This window comes from Haliotis rubra, unplaced genomic scaffold (genome assembly GCF_003918875.1).
Source record: "Haliotis rubra isolate DU_JTF1 unplaced genomic scaffold, ASM391887v1 Scf230, whole genome shotgun sequence".
NCBI lineage: Eukaryota > Metazoa > Mollusca > Gastropoda > Lepetellida > Haliotidae > Haliotis > Haliotis rubra.
In genome coordinates, this window is record NW_025766337.1 from 1 (window position 1) to 23518 (window position 23518).

Sequence of the window (23518 nt, forward strand, 5' to 3'; positions counted from 1 at the left end):
GGACACCATCGCCCGACCCCCTAGGAGCAATTGACGACAAAGCAACGATTCGGCATGTCGTTGTTGATGTCGAGGAAATCCTCAAAATGATGAGCGTGCTACACATTTTCTATACAACTAACTGAAAATCGTTCCTCATATGACGTCACTGTAGTGCTCTGGGCGACAGAGTTACGTAACTCGTCTGTGGTTTCGTTGGCGGGCTGAGAGGGAAGTTAGGCGACTTTGGCCACTTTTAATCGCTCGGTATTAATTAACCACAAGTTTTTAAAGAATAAATTTAGTGTTCCGCATAAGACTAACCACAAATCTTTCAAATGTAATGATTAAAAAGAGTAACAAAAACAAAGTTTAGTGGTTCTTTAAGGCGAATTTCAGACAATGACAAGCTCAAAATGACAACAGATTGCGCCGACAGTGCTTATCGAAAGTCAATGCGTGTATGACCTCCGCTGGCGTTGATTAACAGCGTTGCATCGTCTGTACGTAGAAGTGGATGGAACTGATTGATGAAGGCCAAAGGAACTTAGCGCCCTTACTTCTGGTGATACGCCTGAAGAGAGTTCAGATGCGGTTATCGGAAGCAGTCGCACATCATTGAGCCTCCTCTGGAATCTCGTCCCACAAGTGTTCTATTGGGTTTGAGAGCAGGCCATTGGAAGAGTTTATTATGCCGTGTTGACAGAGAAAGTCTGTAGTTGCTCTGGCAGTATGGGCATCGCGTTGTCATGCTGGAAAACGTGCGTTTCCATGACGACCAAAATGTGGCGCGGCGAAGGGTCTCAGCGCTTGGATCAATGTAGCAGGTAGATGTGACACCATTTCCTCTACCAGCACCCAATAATCTGGAATACCATAGGGCCGAAGTTTTGTGATTGAGAGCCATAGCACCCCCACACCATTATGCTCCAGACCTCCCACGAGTCTCTTTCCAGGACACAATCATCTGCAAAATGCTCCCTGAGTCGTTGCCAAACTCTCACTCGCCATCAGCCGTCGAGACGCAATATCGGATTTCGTCGAGAAGACTACAGTTCGCCACTCCCGGTGACGCCAATTCCGATGATGTGTGGCCCACTGGACGCGAGCATGATGATGTCGAACAGTGAGGATCGGACCCTGGTAAGGCCTGCGACATCTGACGCTTTCTCTGCCTCAAACGTTCAGCATCTGTGTCGGCGCTCATTGGTCTCTGGTGATTGCCAATGTTCATCTGTGAAGTTTCCGTGGTCCCAGCGAACGATTTTGCAGGTGATGACGGACACTCTGCCTAGTTTGCCTCAACATTGTCATAACAGGCGGTGTTCCACCGCGAGGACGGTCGGCTGTGCTTCCAGTGGCTTGGACTCGTTGCTGCAGGTGGTATATTGTTCAAACATGAACAGAAAAAATGATTTGCAACATGTATTGCAGTCTTGGCAGCATTCAGTCTTCCTAAAGCTTGGTCCCTCTGTTCCCTTTGATAATCGTGGCATGTCTCTACTGTCGAACAGTGAATGATTCAGAGTAGTGGTAGGTGTGTGTGAGTGTGTGTGTGTGTGTGTGTGGCTTATTTTATGAAATAAATTCCCCAGTCCCCTTAAAAACAGCGATGGTCGATCGAGAGGCGTCCTTCGATATGTCGCCAGCCTAGACCCAAAGTTCCAAACATTGTGATGGTAGAGTGTAGGACTCGTAATCTAGTGACGCGAGTTCGAGACGTGGTATCGGTGAGACTTTTGAAGTGAAACAAGCACCGTCATTGCTAAGTTAAGCAAAGGTGGCCTTCCAGCCTAGTAACGGCGGGCCTGGCAGATCCATCGTTGCTAAGCCTTCAGTAACGCCATCTAGACCTGACGTTAGAGTATTTCTCTGGTTGTGGCCTGTCACGCGGGTATTGAATACAAAGCAAAGACACACAGCCGTATTAGGTTGCTGGCTGGTTGCAGCGAAAAGGATGTTTGAAACCAGACGCTGAAAACATTTCTAGAAGACACAATCAATTATTTTAAAATCGGGTTCCATAAGCTAAGAAATATGAGTTATATATAGCAATGTTAAAGTCTACAAATAACAGTTTGCTTGATGTGCATTGATATAAACAGTAGCGGTTGCCTAGCTGCTCGCCTGACTGCCTACGGTCGGGTGGACCTAATGTGGGTTTCTTTAAAGTAGTAGTAGTACGATGAGGGTCTATGTTTTTACTAGGTTATGTTTACATCAACAAAATAGTTTAAGGTGAATCTTTGATGAGATCTTTGTTCTTAGTGTAAGGAAGGTTTGAATGATTTGTTGTCAACGCTGTTCTATGAGGTTTTTTTTCTTCGCTGATGTCAGTGGTTTCGGAGTCTTGGTTCGAATCTCTTCTTTCATTTGGTGGTATTTCGCGATTTCGACGTCACCAAATGAAACTCTTCCTCGGAGATTTTGCTATTGGTGATCGCGTTGGAAATATGACCGCTGACCATGTTTAACTTGGCCGCCCAGAACCCTGATCTCGTCATGCTTCAGCGCTTTCCATTGCAGACGCACGATGAAATGAATTAAAGTATTACTCCGCCAGGCCCCCATACCCCCGCCGGTTATTTCTAACCCGAGGACGACGGGTGTGGCCCGATGGTGGATATTAAGCCAACGCCTGCTATGCCTAATCCCATGCTAACTGCCACGAGAGATGTGTCTACACTGGTGATGTCATTGATGGCTTGATTGTATTTTTGTGCAATCAGAGTTGCACCTCACGTTCTCATTCCAATTGGTGTTTAATTTCGCTGATCTTTCACAAACGAAATCCATCCAAAGTTTCTGAGCGTTTGAGCCATCGCAGTCCATAGCCGGATACAATCCCATCTCGAGTGTATTATAAGTTAGGAAATAAGCTTCAATTGGTCCTCCGTCAATATTCGATCAATGTACTTTTAAGCTGATGAGGTGCATGTGCTTGGATAAATGAATGTAGTCGAGTAACATGTGAGGCTTCGAAAAATTATGACCCCACTCAAGGCTTGTGGTGGGGGCTCTTCCTTAGTTGTATATAAATACGACAACGTTTATTTTGATGGATATCGTACAGCGTATTTTTAACCCCAACAGAATGCTCACATCTTCTGCGTGGGCATCTCTTTGAAAAGCTTCAATAATAACTGTAGAACCTTGTATCAGTATATCTTCTTTATTCTAACCATTTATGTTTGTTTTCCGGACGGACGACTAACATACAGTGGAAACAGCCTAAGTAAAGACCGCTAACTAAACAGACCTGATAAGTAAACACTTTTCTTTGGTCCCCGCAAATTTCTTCATTAATTATTACTATTAGAGTCTGGTTAACTAAGCTCGGATAAGTCAACAACAGTACCACTTAACTAAACGTCTTCTCGTGGTCCCTGGAAGTAAATTACTTAACAAAGAGACTGGATAACTAAATTAGCGATCACCACATAATCCGACATGAGGGGCAGTCGTGTCAGTCTCCAGTCAAACAAGCATCCTACTTTACAGCTCGCTGGCGTTATGCAGTTGACAATACACGGCCATCCCTGATAAGTTGTTCATTGTTACATATGCATACATATACATGCATATGGTTGTCATTTTGCAGGTTTTATAAGCTTGGATAAGTAAAATACCTAATACGTAAACAATTTTGGCGAGTCCCTTGAAATTTTACTTATCAGGTTTCCACTGTATCATCCGTTTGATCTTGTAATTTTTTGACCATTTTTGTACCTGGAATAAAAGTATTCAGTACAACCCCCTTATTTTTTAGTTTGAGGATATGACAATCCTCATCCATGACGAGATAGGGGTAGGTCAGGACTATATTGATGAACCAGTTCAATTCGACGATGACTTCAACCTTGGTACATGTTGTCTTGCAAGTGCAGGACGTACAAGGCGTTTTCCATACCAGGTTCGTCAAATCCTTGTGTGTCCTCGCGATCGCACACAATGTGCGACTGTTATTACAACCACAGTACGGCGATCGATGTGAAGTGCTGTGCACGGACATGGATTCACCTGCTCAGGAAATTTGTACCGAGGGCCGTGAGGAGGACATGGTAAAACACAGCCACATGTATGACACCAGCGATTACCCCCCAGACAACACCCTACACAGAACAACCAATAAATCCTTGGCAAGATGAAGGACGAATGTGCGGTGAAGAAATACGTGGTGTAACGACACATCCAACACACCCTATTCAAACAGGCTCCCTTCGATAAACGCACGTTCAAACACCCCATGAACACGTTGAGAAGCGACAAACACAACATCTACAGAATCACTCTAAACAAGACCTCGCTGTTGCCCCTGGATACCAAACGATGAATTGCGAATGATGGCATCCACACTTATAGCTATGGGTACCAACAGTTGACCTCGACGCATTGGGTGTTTCTGACACAAAACGCACAAGTACGCCATGACCGTCGTTGACGTCGCCATTCGCTACAAGGAAGCGGAGTCGTTGACGACCAAAGATTCGAGTCAAGTCGCCAAGGCCTTAGAACGCATCTACAAACGCAGTCGCTTGACCTGGCCGACCGAATTACAAGTCGATCCCGGACGCGAGTTCATGGGAGCCGTATCGCAGCTGTTATCGAAGCATAAAGTCCAGGTGAGACGAGGTGTGGCCGAGCTCACCGGGCGAAGCCTATCGCTCGGAAAGATTTAGCCTAGCGTTTGTTTGGACATCAGTATGCCCAAGAGATGGTAAACCAAGAAAACGATCGAAGCCATTCGAATGAAATCCGTGACGACCGAATCGGCTGTGCGATCGCGTCATGGCCAGAAGAAAAACTTCGGACCGGATCATTGTGAGGTATCTGTACCAGCTCGGTGAACTCGAAGGAGGGGATAAACGTCACACCACAGACCCCGTATGGTCCATGAAAATGTACCGCGTCGACTGAGTGGTCATCAAAGACGAGTTTGTATTACTTTGCAAGACAGACGGGGTAGGGTGTATTTGTCCGAGAGGAATTGATGATCGTCCCTCAAGAAATGGTATTGCACCCTTATTATTAAAGATTCGTCGGGCTTTGGGGTAGCCTAGTGGTAAAAGTTGGCTCATCGCGCCGAAGACCAGGGCTCGAATCCTGACATGGGTACAGTGTGTGAATCCCATTTCTGGTGTCCCTTGCCATGATGTTGCTGGAATATTGCTAAGCGGCGTAAAACCAAACTCAGTCAGTCAGTCAGTAAAGACTTCTTATGTATCTCATTATCAACATGTGGAGATTGATCGAGAAACGGTTGTTCAGACGCATCGGGGTGGACCTCAGTGGCCTCAATATTTATGCCGCCCTGCGTCGAGTCATAAGTCACCAGCCTGTACAATAGTTTAGGTCTCTTGGGCACCGAACGGTTACAACGTCTCAAGGACACGTTAATCGATTATAGCCTGACAACTACGGAACACACCGCCCCGTACTCCACCTACTCCGTAGCTTACTTGGACGAGTTCATGGAAGACCCACTCCATAAAGTCGTTGCCGAATATTACGGCTACATTTACATCCAGTCCAAACCCGTTGGCTGGCGTCGATCGGAGGGTGCCTCTCGATAGACCATCATCGTTTTAAGGGGATGGGGAACTTATTTCATAAATATAAGCCTCTGAGCGCGCATGCGTGGCAACCACTTTCGGCGAATGTTCGGTGGCTCTTCTTATAGGGATGCACGTGCATTGTCATTTGCATGAAATACGCACATAAACCTCGTTCCATCATTACTTTAGTAACTGCATTTTGACGCACATGTTTTTGTATCAAGTACAGCATCTGAAACTATATTTCCTTATACATTTGCTCGAACCAGGTCGAGCTAAAATATAAATAGTGAAAAAATTAATTAACATTCAGAAGAATCATATCTGGCAACAATTTTGGTAGGGTGACGTTTCTTTTGCGGTTCAGTATATATGCTCACACTTGCAAACTACTCTCGTGAGCTTGTGAAACGTTATAGGAATTATGTACGTATAGCTCATTTAACTCAAAGTCACTTCCAGAGACAAGCCCTCAATCCGCAGGATGAGTGAGTGAGTGAGTTTAGTTTTACGTCGCTCTTAAAATATTCCAGCAATATCACGGCGGGCGGAGACACCAGAAATTGGCTTCTGACATTGTACCACATGGTTTGTATTTTAGCTCCGAGATTTGCGCGGAGAACTGTCGGTAAAGGAGCGTGAAAACGAGGTAGGTGTCCATCAAAACATATCCACATCATAACTGTACTTATGGCTTCTGATCTATCTGAGTCTGTTGTGTAAATACACCAAAATGGATGGCTGCCTGAAAACTGTGGTGGGATAAAACTGCCTTTGTGACCACATAAATTGTCCAATTAAACAAATACAGAAACTATTCCACCACCACAAGTTATTGGTCAACAGTTCACCACATGTAAGTTTTGGGGCATTGCAGGCTGGGGCTAATGTAGCAAGAAGAAACAGAGCTGCAGTGATAGAGGCCTTGGCCGATCATAAAAGTAAAATGTCCTCAGTTGTATGTCAATGTTGTATGTCAATTGTAATCCATGCTAACATCACAAATGCGAAAGTATCATATAAACAAGATCAGGGAAGCATAAATTAAGATATGGTTTGTTATAAAAGGTTAATAGCATATATGAATTTAATTGAAATTTATACCCATTTAAAAATGATTTCCCTATCAACAGAGAGAAGACATGAAGTTAAAAATCTGGAGTCGAAGGTGAGTAATTCCCATCGAATTATGTTAGATTAGACGTAAAGGTCTTAGTGCAACTATGTTCGGCGTTTTCTCTGGACACAGTGGCCGTTTTTGCATGTTCGTAGGCCTTTCTCTCCAACGCCGTGGCCGTTTTCTCGAATTTTGTTTGGGGTCCGTTTTTTCCGTTTCCCAATTCTGGTACGCACTCATTGTATGCAAACAAGGAAAGAATGAGTTTAATGATCCAAAATTTTACAATGACCTGAATGTTCACTCTAATAAGCTTATGCCTGTTTTGTACATTTCTTTCCCTGAATGTATAGTAAACGTAAGGCAAATAATGATACAGTTTCTGACTACGAACTATGTTTGATGTTCTGTTTAGATTCAGTGTAGAGTATCAGTATCAATTCTTAAGTGTATACTATTGAACATAGATCTAGGGAAATATATGCATTATACCACACTGGCTCCCATCGGACACAACACGTGTGTAATAACACGAAATATAGCATTTCTGATGACCCATTGGCCAGCTGATGTCTGCTCTATATTTAGGTATACGGTGTTCTTATGTTATCCTAGTGACTGGGTTATCAGCAGATGTGAGTAGCCGCACAGCGAAACATTACACATGAAGGCTGAAATGACAAACTTGCCACAGCATTCCACGTCCTTTACAATTTGATAGATACAATGTTCAAACGAAGACTTTCAAGATCAGCCTGCGTGTCTCAATGAGTGACCTGATACAGTGTCACAAGTCAATTGCTCCACTGATAATGTATTTTCCTACTGATTTCATGATCTTACACCTACTTGAAGCAAACAGAATATTGTTGAAAGTAACCATGGTGTATTGTCAAATATATACATATTTATTTATATTTTGAATTTCAGATTGAGAAACTGAAAGAGGAAGTGGAAACGTTCCAACAACAAACATATGGTATTCAGACTTTTTATCAGATCTTAAATGTTGCAATATAAAGTGTATTTATTGGAATATTGCCTATAGAGGAAATGACTGACATATCTGTTACATTTTCAGATAAACGTGAGGACATAAAAAAACATCGAGAAGAAGGTAAATACAATTCTAACAGATGTACATACAAAGTATATAGAATATACGAAGTTGTCTAAAGCACGTCTAGAGTTAACAGAGCCAGTCCACAAAATGGTAGACATGCAAACATCATGACCATCACCTTTAAGGCCAGGGTGGTTTTTGGACAAGGGCCGTCTTTTAAATCAGATCTGCACACAAGGGGTCCCGTCAAAATTGGCTGTTTCCGCTTCCAGAAGGATAGCTCATTACAAACTGTTGCCTTTTCTACTTTATTACCCACGTGGTCAACGTATGGGAGTTGCATACTAATCTCGTACGTCACACGTGTGTCGTATCGCGTTGACCTGTGTCGTAACGACTTGACCTGAGATTCTAACGATTTGATTGGATAACCGATGACCTCTCAGTTAGGTCATGTTGTGACGGAACTACTTTTTCATTCATAACAAACACGTGGATCCATTCATTCTACAACTAAATGCATTGTGGGAATGTAAACATTGCGAACGTTGCCGTGTCGCTGTTTTATTGTGAGTCGAACTGAGACATTATACCCGTCGAAAAACGTAAACGCAATGTTTCCACCAGTGATGTTAGCCGAATGAAGCAACTGCAAACCAAGAAACGGGGTGCAACGGAGTAGTTTACTGTAGGAGGCTGTACGAGGCGAAGACAACTGACATGCATCGTGACGTCGGTTACCAAGGCAGTGACGTCATTACAGTGACGTCATGCAAATATTGTACTACAGTACAAAACTCTTCCGCAACCTCTTTATGAAACCGGTTTCGGTTTGAAACCAAAATATTAACAAAACTACGTTATTTTGTCAATTTAATGCATGTAAGACGCTGGTAATAAATAAAATACCACACTCGGTCTCATTACATACGAATTATACGAAACTCGTGACCTTCCTATGTTATCTGACCTCGCTTTCGCTCGGTCAGATACCATAGGAAGGACACTCGTTTCGTATAATTCGTATGTAATGAGACCTCGTGTAGTATTCTCTATGTAGCATACATGGGGAAACCTGAGAGAAGTCCCTCAGACAGTATTTTGCTGTCTTCAAAACCCCAAAAGACAGCTCTTCCAACGTCCCTGATAACAAGCAATAATGTCTTTGGCCTTTACTTATGTGTGACCAAGTGGGATGGGTCTAACAATATAACACACAAGAGTGTATACAGTTCATTCTGTATTCAGAAATGTTCTGTGTGATGAAGCACATGGAGCAGACTCTCAGTTTAGCTTCTATCTCTGTCTGCTCTCACACCCACACTGTCTTTGCCTTAAACTCTCACGCTCGCTCCCTCTCTCTTATCAGTAGATCTTTCACTCTGGACCAATACTGGGGCGACCTTTGTCCTGAGTGCCTTAAGCTAACCCCAGGCGACAAGTATTTATAGCTTTATCCCCAAACACTAGCCTATGTGTCTTAAAGGAATCTCCCCATTACCTTAAGTACTTAGGCATAGATAAACCTTACACACCCTGTTACATGTGTTACGGTTAATGATTTGCCGTGACAAAGGTTTATAAGTCCCCTTTAAACCAGCAAAATAGAACACAGACAAGTCTAAAATATTCAATAATATATTGAGCAAACAATGAGCAAACTACAATGAATGACAATACAGATATCAAGTACAATGCAATTGAGTCACAAATCTAAACTATTGGGTCACAAATATTAGACATTAACTCATTGACATTGACATTGAGAGCAGATATACTTATTGAAAGTTGTTTACAATGAGAGTAGACGAATAGGCGGTCTTGAAATGTTGGCAGACAGACTTGACGACGGTATGCAGATGACGGCAGACAGATGTGTATAACTCCAGTCATGTGATAAATCCGTTGCACAACGCAACAACCAGCCTTTGTATAGCTCTTACACAGTTCTCGAGCATTCTAGCAAAACTAGGCAGCATCATTATCCACTCAGAATGTTATCGGAATTCGTCGAACATGCGACATGACAAAACTAAACAGCCAAGGGAGGCTATCAAAAAGGCGTACCGCTAAAATACTGTTTCCATTGAACATATATGATGCAAGATGTGAGCCCCAACCCACACTCAAAACTTTAAACATTGTGACCCATAATAACTATCACTTAATCAATGTTATTACAAAGTACAAAAAAACACACTCTCGTAACACTTTCTATCTGTCAGAGAAGCTAACAGGTAAATCCGGCATAGTGTCATAATGATGGCACACACGGGCACCAGAATGCGAAGTCAAAGGTAAACCTAGCTTGATTGGTGTAGAATGTGGCACAAGTGGATGCTTCTTATCGTTTGAGGGTTCAATGAATGGTGCCTTGACACATATGTCCACACCTTTGCACGACATAGACTATATGACAGCCCGGAAGAAAGAAGAGCGCTCAAGATACCAGCTCATTTACATGTTGGAATGTTTGCACCATGACAACCAGATGTCAGCGGACCTCAGACAGAAAGACCTCTGTAATCTATAACAAACCCTAATGATTGCAAGTGGACATTGCTGTACATAGGGACTGATTAAACTAGAAAGTACAGCAGTGGGTGGGTCAATCGGGTCTGATCGTCTATACAAAGAAAGAGTTCCAGTTTCTACAGCCAGCTTTTCATCGTCTTCAAGTGGATCAACAGTCAAGAACAGAAACTACTGACCATGATTCCTGAAAGTGCTGTCGGGGTCAACGTGGAACTGACAAGATGAATGAAGATTGGTGGCTTCTCAAGCTGTACCAACACCACTGTCTGTGCAGCACCAATTCCTTCTCCTGGACAAAGCCTCAGCACAAGACGTCCAGGAGACACCTTGTTAAAAGCACTGGTGCCAGGGACTACTGATCACCAGAAGACTGCTGCAGAATCAGATTCTAGCCAAAGAGGCATCAAACTACGTGAGTGAATGTTTGGTTTTATGCCGCTTTTAGCAATATCCCAGCAATATCACGGCTGGGAACACCAGAAATGCCCATGTGAGTAATCGAACCCGGGTCTTCAGCATGACGAGCGAACGCTTTAACCTCAATGCTACCTCACCGCCCGATCAAACTAAGAGCGAGGGGAAGGCTTGTGTGTACTGAAAAGGTGTCCAGTAAGATTATCTGGTTTCAGAATCTCCAAAAGAAGATGTGGCCATTTGAGAGACTCTCCACATTGAGAGACTGCAGAGCGAAGAACAGATGGCTTGCTATTCAATCGGACTGACGTGAAAGTTCAAACTACTGTACATAAAGCCCTCATCAAAACATGCAAACATTTCTGACAAACAACTCAGCAAGGACAAACAAGATGCAATCGAGCACCTGTTGACGCTGAAACCTACTTGAGCTTTTAAACATATAACTGCAATGTTGCTCCCCAAATAGACCAAATCCTTTTTTTTACATCCATCCACTCACTCACCCACTTAAAAGACTGAAGGTGACATTAAAGTCAACCACCTCATCCACTCACTCACTAAATAAACTGAAGGTCACTAAATGAACTGAGGGTAACATAGAAGTCAACCAACCCACACCCTCACTCACTAAACACAATAGATCGGGTTTGTACTTCTACCTATACACAGTGTAATCCAACTTCCTATGTCGATAAATATGTAAGATATGTTCCAGATACGTAAGCTGATGGACGATATTGAACTCAAGAAAGACGAAATAGCAAGTGAGTAGCAAACTGCAAGATAATTTGTCAGTTGTGTGTCTCTGTTTTTAAAAAAAGAATTGGAATAATGATTTTGCAAGTGCACCCTTTTTAAAGATTATTTTTGAATGTTGTGAAATAGTTGAAGTTAAACATTTACGTTATCCATGAAATGATTTGAAAAGTGACAGCAGTATTTGTTTGTTTATGCAGAGTTGGAGGAAAACGTTATACCGGAACTAAAGAAACAGGTAATTAATTAATTCTGACAAATATTTGTTAACATAAAAAAGTAAAACATTAATTCTTATATCTTGCTATTTTGTGGGACTTATGTTTGTACACATGCGTATACAATATAGTGTTGCAAACAACATATCCAGGGAGGAATTGTTAATATTATGACATTGCTTTGTTGTTTGTTTACGGACTGATTCCCGGTTAACTCCTGTATTAGTTTCTACTGGGGAATCAACTCTTAATGATATGATCAGTGATTGCACTGAGAGGTTGTGTCACATTTGCAGATTGAAGAAGCTGAAATAAGACTTGAAGTGCTCAAAGATACTGTTGAAGGTAGGTTGAATAACTAGTGGACACGATGAATGCTAAATGGTGCCAGGCCAAGTATAATCGGTCAGCAGTCATTAGTTATCCCAACATTTCACGGGATGTTCAGTGGCAGCTATTCTAGCAATGTTCATCACTGAACAGGATTATATAAAAACCAACCAACCCAAACATTTAATGGATTCACTCAATGATTGCTCGTAGGAATGTGAGTAACCAGAAGCAGGTAGGCAACTGTCAAACAAAACCAAGGAATATTACTACACACAATATTATTACACATCCTAGATATCACCATGGTTACCACCGGCATCTTGGATGTCAATATTTTTGTCCATTCTTTTTTCACAAACTCATAGAGTCAACGACGATAAGGACCATACTCAAGTATGAAGTGTATTGAAAAAATGTCTTATGTCTTTCATTTCAATCTACAGATACGTCGAGTGCCATCCCGGCACTGGAAAAACAGGTACCTTACATCAACAGTTATATGTATGTATTGTGAAGTCACTCAAGAAGACTACCTAAACATAGTGTGAGTGAGTGAGTTCAGTTTTACGCCGCACTCAGCAATATTCCAGCTATATGGCGGCTGTCTGTAAATAATCGAGTCTGGACCAGACAGTCCAGTCATCAACAACATGAGCATCGATCTGCGCAATTGGGAACTGATGACACGTGTCAACCAAGTCAGCGAGCCTGACCACCCGATCCCCTTAGTCACATCTTACGACAAGCATGGGTTACTGAAGATCAATATTCTAACCCGGACCTTCACGGGTCCTAAACATAGTGTACCTAACCATAGCAGAAGATAGATAACAATACAATAATGTTAATGTTGTGGTGTACTGACAATGACATATTCAATTAGAGATCTGAGGACACCTGTGATAACAGGTCGAGTCAGGGAACCTTTCAATACAACCAATCATTGTCGAGGGTTCTAACCTCCTCGGTGCGAGTGAGGGAAGAATAACCGGCAAGCATATGTGATATCTTATTCTAATGTGACTGATCTTTCACTAGCATCTGACCAGTTTGACAAAATATAGAGTACTTTGTATTTTCCATACACGTCTTCACAGGATCTACGATGCAGAGACAATTGACTTCAGGTTATTTCCTTGTATTAATTGTAGGTGCGGGACCTGATACAGAAGCTCACAAAATATGGCACTGATGTAAAAGGTAAGAATATTTTCATGTTCTTCAGGACCTATAATGTCACATGGAAACTAGAGCTATGTAAATAGATGAATTAGATAGTAACCACACATGAAATATATCTAGGTTGTTTCACGTACTATATACAAGGAAAATATTTTGTCTTTTGTTTTATTTTATTCTCTAATATCAAGGTATACCTATACTATTCTTTTTTATAGATGAAAAGGAGGACATTGCGGAACTGTCCAGATTGGAATGATTATTACACATGATTTCCTCAACATTTACTTTATGGTTACTATAGAACTTAAAGCACCAAGTACTGTTCGAAAATCAGGTCTTGTTGCTCAGATGAATGCCGCATAATGTGCTAGCTCCCTCAAACTCTTTTATCAAATAACTCTAGACCAAATAGTTCATCCAAATACACTGCATCGTATTTAGGCGCAGGGGGTTTACAGATGATGTGTTCGTAGCCTGACTAATCGGCTTTATATCTCTTTTCACTTTAAAAGACGATGCTCTTGTATTGAAAGTGTCAAATAGGTTTTTACTTTGGCTTCAGCCATGTGAATGGTGTTACTGTTCTAACTGGTTTTTGAAAGTATTCAACCATTTTGTACTGATGATTAAATGCAAGGGATGTCCGAGCGCTGATAAAACAACTTCAAAGAGAGAAAAACTGAAGAGATAGAGGGCTGAAGAGATGGAATGCTTCTTGTGTCCCTGTGGTTAAGAGCAGTCTCAACTATATCAAATACATTTTTGGGGAATATGTAAACAGATCCCTTCCAGATTTGGCATGTGTCAGCCGCTGTCGTAGAACTGTTGGTTGTACAATTTTTCGATGTATTATGGGGTTAGTGGCTGATCATTTTGAGCATGTACTCCCGTTTTGGTAATAGTCTGTATTATTAGCAACTGTCATATTAACACCGCTGAAGGCGAGTTCAGAATTATGAAGTCACAGTGAGGTTGCCCGAAGGCTGACTTCAGGTTAGAGCAGATCTTCCTCTCGAATGTATGTTGACTTTCGGCAGTAGATGGAGCAGATATAGTCCACTCAGATCGTACATTACACTATGTTTCAAATTAACATTAAGAGGTATGATTCTTGTATACTCGTTTCTATTTACAGGTTCTTCAGTTGGGAAATGACCTTTCAGGTTTGTTCATTTCATTGAATTTGGGAAGTCCTTAAAGTAATTGAGTGAACTAAGTAGTCAAAGCTGCTTGTTTTTTAACATCAGGATTATTCGTCACAACTAACTGAGAAAAACAACCCCAAATAATAAGTTACTGATAATGATGTAGCTGGCCGAACAGCTGGTTTATGTTACACAGGTGATGAAAGTCCAATGTATAATTTTAGTGTATTCTTCATGTTAACTGTTTTTAAATCAAGGAATATCACAGCGACACAGATTCAGATTCCATTTAAATCCAATCGCAAATCATGTCTTTTTCAGATCGGAAGAATGATCAGAAAGCACTCGCTGAAAAGGCAGGTTTTCCTATATTGCATTTTGAAGAGTATTGAACGTGTAAATGTTTTGCCAGAGGGTGTCGGACCTCACTCACTCACCCATTCATTACGGTCGTCGACCAGTGCTGCCAAAGCCTACTGTTACCTCTTTGATTTCCACAAGTATCATTTTTATTTCCATCTTTCACTATGGATGGTAATTTTTTGTTGTTGTTGTGAATATCATGTTTATAATTTTTAATACACAAATGCAATGGCCATGGTACTGTTTATACTAAACATACTTGCACGAGTGCAGTGTTACTGTAAAGTGTCACAAAGGCTCATTGATACCTTGATTTCCGTGTTGAAGCGAAGATAAAAATGATGTTGGCTGAAGTTTCACAATGTTCTGTTGTATCAACTTCATAGCGAGGGGACGAATGGAAGGTGTTTGTATGAGCTTTTGATGAGAGAGTTATGATAACACTCCCATCTGACTCGTTCTCCTCGACACATGCTCGCACAGGAAACACCGAGTTTCACCTTCACAGACATAACACAAAACACTGACCGCGCCTTTCATCAGTATGTTTTCTAGTAAAAGCTTCTAGCAATACGTTTTTGCAGCACCTCCATATTCAACACCCGTACAGACAATAGTACTGGTTGCAGCGTTAAACAAAGAAAACGCAGTCCATTTGCAATTGTATCATATTTAACGATAGACTTTCTGTTGATGACTGACACGAAGTAAAAAAGTATATGTCTAATTATGAGCACTTGTTTGTATATTTAGTATTGGTAAGATGTGGATGTCTTCTCATATTTTGATAAATGAATGTCAAATATATAATGCTAATGTTATTACAGATGCAGAGAATAGAAGACGAACAAGCAACACAAAAGCACCAATGTGAAGGTATGCATAATACAATAAAATACGTAACGTTATATCAGGCGAATATACATACGTAATTACAAATGTTTTGTGGATATCTACTTGATTTAAATGCCTACAACCATTAAACTTATTCTCAATGACATGAATAATTATGCAACTCTTGCAGCTCAATCAAGAAGTTTATTATATATGATATCCTCTGAAGTAAATGATAATACACACTCAATGTCTTCAGATTTACGGAGAGAAAATAAAGAATTTCAAAGCCAGGCAAGTATTATTCCAAATACCTCACCATATTAATTGTGAAAAACTCACCCCCGTCAGCATATACTCTCCATGTGACAGTAGATATTTCCATCATAAATCAGCCATTACCGCATGTCGCCTGAAGACGCGTCAAAGTATATTTGGCCACTATGCATCATATCAGTTTAGTTACTTATCAAATGTATCAAACTCATCCTGCATGCCTGACGTGACCGGTTTTGGAAATCTTTGCACTTTTGTGCAACGAAACATGCGAATTTATAAAAGGTTGAAACTTGGGTGTATGGAGATTTGGTAGCTAATTAGAACTTTTCATAGATAATAAAATCTTCAGATCAAAGAAGTCATTGACTGATACATTAGAACCTTAAAAGGTGAATGCATGCATGAGTGAAGCCGTTTCTGAGTACAGTACACTTTTCATTATGCCACAACATTAAAAAAGCTCTGATGGATCTCCCTCCTTGTCCTTTCGTTCATACAGAAGATTGCAGTGGATGCACTGTCGTCCGAATCAAAGTGGTTTCACTGTATGGATATTGTTTAGAGGCCATGAATTTAAATGTAAAATAATTAAGTTTGTCTGTTTCATTGACATAATTCCATCATCATCTATAAGCAGACGAAACTACACGAGTGTAATTCTTGATTACAGATACAAAACCTCCAGAAGGTGATCGAGGAAAAGGACAACGATATCAGACAACTTAAAGGTACGTTATAAGCGAGGCAGTACATACTTCTAGTAGTTTGGTGTACGTAGGTCTTACTGTAGAGATTTACTTAGAGAAACACATGCACGTTTGCAAATCATCAGTGAAATTATAAAACACGTACACCATCAGTCATATTTTTCATTTTTAACCAAAAAGATAAAATAAATAACTATACTGTCAGTTCAAAACTGCATATAACATGTAAACACTTTTTTTTGGTTTTAGATGCAAGGACAGCAGCAGCAGAGAGCAAGGTAAATACGACATGTATTCCTGCATCCTTGTGAATTAAACTTTTATTATGTCAGGTAAAAATATTCCTCTGAATACTTAACCTATCAGGTAAATACTCCTCTGTATACTTAATATTGCAGGTAAATACCCCTCTGTATACTCAACATGTCAGGTAAATACCCCTCTGTATACTCAACCAGACAGGTAAATACAACTCTGTATACTCAACATGACAGGTACAAACTAACTACTCTGTATACTCAACATGACAGGTAAATACTTCTCTATATACTCAACATGTCAGGTAAAACAACTCTGCTTATTTAGCATGTCAGGTAAATATTCCTCTGTATACTCAACATGACAGATAAATACTTCTCTGTATACTCAACATGTCAGGTAAAACACCTCTGCCTATTTAGCATGTCAGGTAAATATTCCTCTGTATACTCAACATGACAGGTAAATACTCCTCTGTATACTCAACATGACAGATAAATACACCTCTGTATACTCAACATGACAGGTAAATACTCCTCTGTATACTCAACATGTCAGGTAAAACACCTCTGCCTATTTAGCATGTCAGGTAAATATTCCTCTGTATACTCAACATGACAGGTAAATACTCCTCTGTATACTCAACATGACAGATAAATACACCTCTGCATATTTAGCATGTCAGGTCAATATTCCTCTGTATACTCAACATGTCAGGTAAATACACCTCTGTATACTCAACATGACAGATAAATACACCTCTGCATATTTAGCATGTCAGGTCAATATTCCTCTGTATACTCAGCATGACAGGTAAATACTCAGCCTGTCAAATTATGCATCATATACTCAACCAGTCGCACTAACCTTGTATCATTACAGGTACAGGAACCTCAGGATGCAGTGCAAGAGACAACCACCCAGGACAAACACGGAAGGGAAGAAGGAAAGACAGGTTTGATCTCTATAACCTGTTGAGAACGTTATTCTCTGGTTAAATTGAACGTTTACCCAGTACCGTGTGGTCTTGCTTTAATACTGTAGTTTATGTAGCCACATAGGCTTACTGGTGTAAGGGAGGTAACTCTATACGGGAGAATAACTTCTTGTTTGATGCAGACGGGGCAAGCCTTATGCTCTGGCTTGTTCACCTTCCTTTTTACACCATCCCACCCACCACAGGGCGAACATACAATAGCATCTTATGCATGGCGAATGTGTGGTGTTTCAATCAGAACGTTCTCCATGATATTTTAAAGGTATTTCAATATGGGGCTACTATGAGCGCGTGGTAAACTGCTACTTTCTCCACCTATCGAATACTCAACACAAAGAGGCATAACTCTGTTTAAGAGACAACTGTTGATGTGCATTCGTGACCCACTCGTGTTATTTCCATTCGTCACCACTCGCCCCTTGCCCTCCAAGAAGACTCGTCCCTTAGACTAATGCTTAGTCTCTGAATATATATAATTTTGATAATAACAAACAAGCCCATTTAAATTGAAAAGGAGCCCTAGAAGGACCAGATATTCAGAACCTGAGGAAATCTAGACTTGCTTTATTTAGGGCTTTAGCACTGCAGAGAGGGCTTGGCAGTAGGGAAAATAATTTAGTTCACGGACTGTGAGACAGACTACTCGTCGCCCTATATGAATGAAGGTTTTGTGCGAAAATCCGACAAACCAATCAAAACGCATGGAAGGATTGAGGTACTTCAAATATCCCGAGTACTTAAATCGGTCATGTCATGTTCTGATTGTTTAAAAAATCTGATAAAATATATATCTGATTTATAAGAAAATAGTTAACAAAACTGTGTTGCCTAATTTGAATTTATTAGTAAGGATAGGACCACGAGCGATGACTGATTCAAATACGGTATTTCCTCTAATAAGCGCCGGAGGTAAAGCAACTCACTAACAATATTACGGTAATGACACCCAGTAAGCGCATAAGCGCCGGGCCTCTAATAAGCGCCGGGTCTGGAAGTCCGTTGAAAATTAAGCTACCGGGCTCTTATTAGAGGAAATACGTGAGTTTGGATCCAAAATGAGTGTTTTTCTGACGATCTGACGGGCTTGCTTAGGAGATTTACGTAAGCCCTCCGACATTTGTGGGTAATGTAATAAATAGCTACGAGTTTAAAAAAAAGTGTATTTATGCATAACTAAAGAACTTTAATCTTAAACACCGTGCATACTTTTCACTTCATTTGGGATATTTTAGTCTAACATAACAATGCGACAACCGATACCCTTCTTTCACCCAGCCAGTGTTGGGCCAAACAACACTGTTACTAGTTTGAATTGCTCATTGTGACGAACAGCGGAGTGCCTGACTCTGAGGGTGTGGGTTCGAATCCCGTAAAGGAACTCAACCCAAAAAAGTACTAGAATTTGCACTTTTCTAAGAAAGTGTAATCCCAAATGTTGCGGAGTTACACTTTCAGTCTTGGGAACTACCTTGACTGTTATATGATATTGATAATATTAAGGGGAAAAGCCGAGACATCTTTTTACTTTTCTTTGTCAATACTGAGGTAATTATATATTTTGCGGATAGTAACTTTGATCGACTGGCCAAGGCTCAGAGATTGACTGGCAAACGCAAACGCAATAATGTTGGTCTCGTCGCCATATATGGCTGAGATAATGCCGATGCGAAGTTAGATTTGAACTTATAATTACGACAGTTCAATACTTACTCTTTGAACACACTTCAGTCAGTACTTTCATCCCATCACGCGACCAACTTCACATTGTATAATCATAAACTACCACGTGCATTTCATATTCAACTCACTGCTTTGTTTCCGTTTATAACTGAAGAAATAAATATTAACACATAATAATAATAACAATTAAAACCAGATATATGTTCATGAATTCGTAGTCAGTAAATTAATAAAATTGTACGATCATTAAAAATGTCTGTAGTCCTCAGAGTAAGTTCTTTATTAAACGTTACTTCAATCCAACAACGATTGTAACAAGCCTTGTCGTTTTTCGTCAGTCACAAATAAGATTAAAACGAACAAAGAACTGCTCGCTGGCCACTGCCGCGAAACTGCATCTATCTGTCAAGTTACGTCATGTTGTGACGTCATATATCTAGTACTGGGTCATACCAGGGCAGGTTTTCGGAGAGGCAGAAGTGCGGGGAATGTGAATCTTGTATGAGATGTAATGTCAGGGTAAGTAAACTGAAAATGTGGAGGCAGTCATCATAAACATGGGTTATTGTTTTGTTTGTATGGGGCCATATTTGTTCAGTGACCAAATTACTAGGTCACCTTAGGTTATTAGGAAGTATTTCGGCAAATGTGTATGTTTACCACCCTGGCTGCCGAGTCTATTATTCTGAGGCACATTTGTTGTCTACTGAATAGTGAACGTTGTGAAGGAATTCAATCACGTAAACTGGGTCTACATTTAGATGTGGGTTTATGCCGAGATGGAGAATATTGGATGTACAAATTCAAATACACACACGCCTTTGTTTACATAGTGACTCATGTTTTTGTGCAGTGCATGTTTCGAAACTCAAATGTCACCTGATCAGTTACTTATGTCACATAATGTGGAAATAGATAGGCACTGATCGACCTTTGCTGTTGCTGTCCGGCAACACAGAACCATTGACAAGTCCTTCAGACCGCTTGATATGAAACATGACGTGATGTGAACGATGTCTATTAACTGAATACTAGAAACTTGGTGCACTTGCAGAAATACTGAATGAGACCGATGTATCTACAGGGCGGGGCCGGTGTATCTACAGGGCGGGGCTGGTGTATCTACAGGGCGGGGCCTGCTCCTTTCTGTTAAATAGCGACAAACGAGAACAACAACATTCTCTAACTGGACAATTTAAAGTCTTCGCTTTAAAGTAATTAGATATCATCACAAGAATATTCCATTATTATATCATTACAGCTTGCGTTAAACCTAATTGTTGAAGTATCCATATATATTTGCCAAGTATCTCATATTGCCAGCTGTCAGGGTAAAGGTGGAGTAGATTGTGACAGTTCTACATTAGATCCGGTTGTGAAAGCAAACTGGATAGTGTATCGTATATGTTATGTGTAGTAGTAGACCTCTACATAACCAGTAGCAATACAAACCAACTGGATATATTGTGTGTAGATTTAGTACTAAACCACCAACTGGATATATTGTATGTAGATCAAGTACTAAACCACCAACTGGATATATTGTATGTAGATCTAGTACTAAACCACCAACTGGATATATTGTATGTAGATCTAGTACTAAACTACCAACTGGATATATTGTATGTAGATCAAGTACTAAACCACCAACTGGATATATTGTATGTAAATCTAGTACTAAACCACCAACTGGATATATTGTATGTAGATCTAGTACTAAACTACCAACTGGACATATTGTATGTAGATCTAGTACTAAACCACCAACTGGATATATTGTATGTAGATCTAGTACTAAACCACCAACTGGATATATTGTATGTAGATGTAGTACTAAACCACCAACTGGATATATTGTATGTAGATCTAGTACTAAACCACCAACTGGATATATTGTATGTAGATGTAGTACTAAACCACCAACTGGATATATTGTATGTAGATCTAGTACTAAACCACCAACTGGATATATTGTATGTAGATCTAGTGCCTACTACTAAACCATGAACTAGATATAATATAATGAGCTAGTACGTAAATCATGACAGAATATAAAGATGGAGTACAAAAAGAACAACTGGATATAATGTACAGGTCTTGTGCATGTATTTAAAAATACAGGGTCTTGTTACACAAAAAGTAGCATCAAAGTGCATTTAACTAAGACCAGAGACCATACAATAAATGGTCTCTGCTAAGACCCTGCATAGACAATATACGCATATGTTACCATCCCCAATTCTTTAGACCTACTGCACATTATTTATAGATCTATTGCTAATGATAAGCTGAATATAATGTATGGAACAAGTATATGTCGTTTCTGAAATCTATCTGTTTTTCTTCAGCCTTTAGTGACGTGACAAGGGGGGGAGCCACTGCCACAGTGACACGAGCTGGTGGAAGTGTTGCACGTCAAGGAGGTGAGAGCAGTAGGCAGGACTGTGGTACTGGAATGTCACGCCAGTGTCAACACTTGTATCACAGATCAGGATAAGTTATTGTTCCACGTCAAGGAGGTGACAGCAGTAGGCAGGACTGTGGTACTGGAATGTCACGCCAGTGTCAACACTTGTATCACAGATCAGGATAAGTTATTGTTCCACATCAAGGTGGTGAGAGCAGTAGGCAGGAGTGTGGTACTGGAATGTCACGCCAGTGTCAACACTTGTATCACAGATCAGGATAAGTTATTGTTCAACGTCAAGGAGGTGAGAGCAGTAGGCAGGACTGTGGTACTGGAATGTCACGCCAGTGTCAACACTTGTATCACAGATCAGGATAAGTTATTGTGATGGAGTTGAAACAGTAAATACAGAATGTTTTCATTTACGTCTAAACACTGTTATAGACATTAGGTCTGAACAAAATGTACGGTGTTATTTCCTGTTTTCTATTAATAGACTGTAACATCGCGTGTACAATGTACAAGTATTTGCTGTATTGTATTGATAGACAGTGACATCGCGTGTACAATGTACAAGTATTTCCTGTATTGTATTGATAGACAGTGACATCACGTGTACAATGTACACGTTTCTGTTACAGTGACACAGAAAGACTCCAACCCCCGCCATGTCGCCGACCTCCTTGCTGCCTGCGGTGATGGGAACATGGCCGAGGTGAAGCGTGCCCTGGATCTGGGACGGGTTGACATCAACTGTAGAGGAGGAGCGTGGAGCCACACACCGGTGATGTGGGCAGCAGGGCGGGGACAGAGAGAGGTGGTGGAGCTGCTACTGAGTAGAGGAGCTGATGTGTCACTGGTGGACGAGAACGGTAACAACACCCTTCACTGGGCCTGTGTGGGAGGCGACTTTAGGACGGTGAAGTTGATACTGTCCCAGGACGGGGTGGACGTCAACGCCAGGAACAACGACGGGAAGACAGCGGTCGACAAGGCGAAAGGCTGGGGACATCATCTACTGGCGGATTTCGTGTGGCGTGCTGGTCGGCGAAGTCGTGTGGTGTGGTGCAGACAGTGATGATGCTGTTACTGACAGTGACGTGGTGTGTGCCATTCACGTCGTCGTATTTACATTGTGGGACCAAGGTTAGAATTATTGTTGTGTTTGAGGAGAAATAAAACTTGTTGAAGACATTTTCAGACATTTTGTCATTTGTTTTCATGTGGATGTTTTCATGATCAGGTAAGAAGATTGTTGACTGAGTGCAATATTTATATACAACATGAAAGTTGACATAGTGGCGGACATTTATATGTGATTTATGTGACAAACTGAGTCACAGATATGTGACAAACAGACAACAAACTGTTTGTTTACAATCTCGATCCACTCTGAGGCCATGTTCGCCCAGCTGACGGGGCGCCAAATGTACACTGACGGTGACGTCACAATGCCTATGACGTCATGGCTGTTACCCAGTTGCCAGACAGGGATATCGGAGTTAGTTTTCAGTTTGTTACAATGAACATAATTTTATTTCTCCTAATGTTGTTTTCTTGATTTGTGACATCAAGTTAGACAAAGAACATCCGTCTATATATATTTACAATCTGGTTAGTGCAAGTGTGTGGTCAACCGCACCTTCAACGTAGAAGACTTGTACATGCGAGCAGTTACACCGGCGACTGAGTT

At 40.8% G+C, this 23518-nt stretch overlaps 2 protein-coding genes across 2 annotated transcripts in view; both read left to right on the top strand.

Annotated features, from left to right (window-relative positions):
- Nucleotides 1-6671: 6671 nt before the first annotated feature.
- Nucleotides 6672-23518, top strand: part of LOC124278024 (poly [ADP-ribose] polymerase tankyrase-2-like) — a 169620-nt gene continuing 152773 nt past the window's right edge. Inside the window, exons 1-2 of the mRNA XM_046713759.1 lie at nucleotides 6672-6702; nucleotides 7582-7630. The gene's annotated coding sequence lies outside the window, so the exon portion shown is untranslated. The remainder of the gene's footprint in view (nucleotides 6703-7581; nucleotides 7631-23518) is intronic.
- Nucleotides 15396-21841, top strand: LOC124278044. Its single transcript, XM_046713794.1, has 6 exons — nucleotides 15396-15539; nucleotides 15757-15791; nucleotides 16447-16504; nucleotides 16733-16761; nucleotides 17624-17734; nucleotides 21767-21841. Exons 1-5 carry the CDS (start codon nucleotides 15455-15457, stop codon nucleotides 17717-17719), a joined length of 303 nt encoding a protein of 100 aa, XP_046569750.1. The 5' UTR covers nucleotides 15396-15454; the 3' UTR covers nucleotides 17720-17734; nucleotides 21767-21841.

Bases quoted from the DNA above. Each gene is read 5' to 3' on its own strand.
- LOC124278044 (XM_046713794.1), top strand. From the start codon at position 15,455: ATGAATGTCAAATATATAATGCTAATGTTATTACAGATGCAGAGAATA. The intron at 16,505-16,732 runs GTACGTTATAAG...TTTTGGTTTTAG, and splicing joins CGATATCAGACAACTTAAAG to ATGCAAGGACAGCAGCAGCA. The intron at 16,762-17,623 runs GTAAATACGACA...GTATCATTACAG, and splicing joins CAGCAGCAGCAGAGAGCAAG to GTACAGGAACCTCAGGATGC.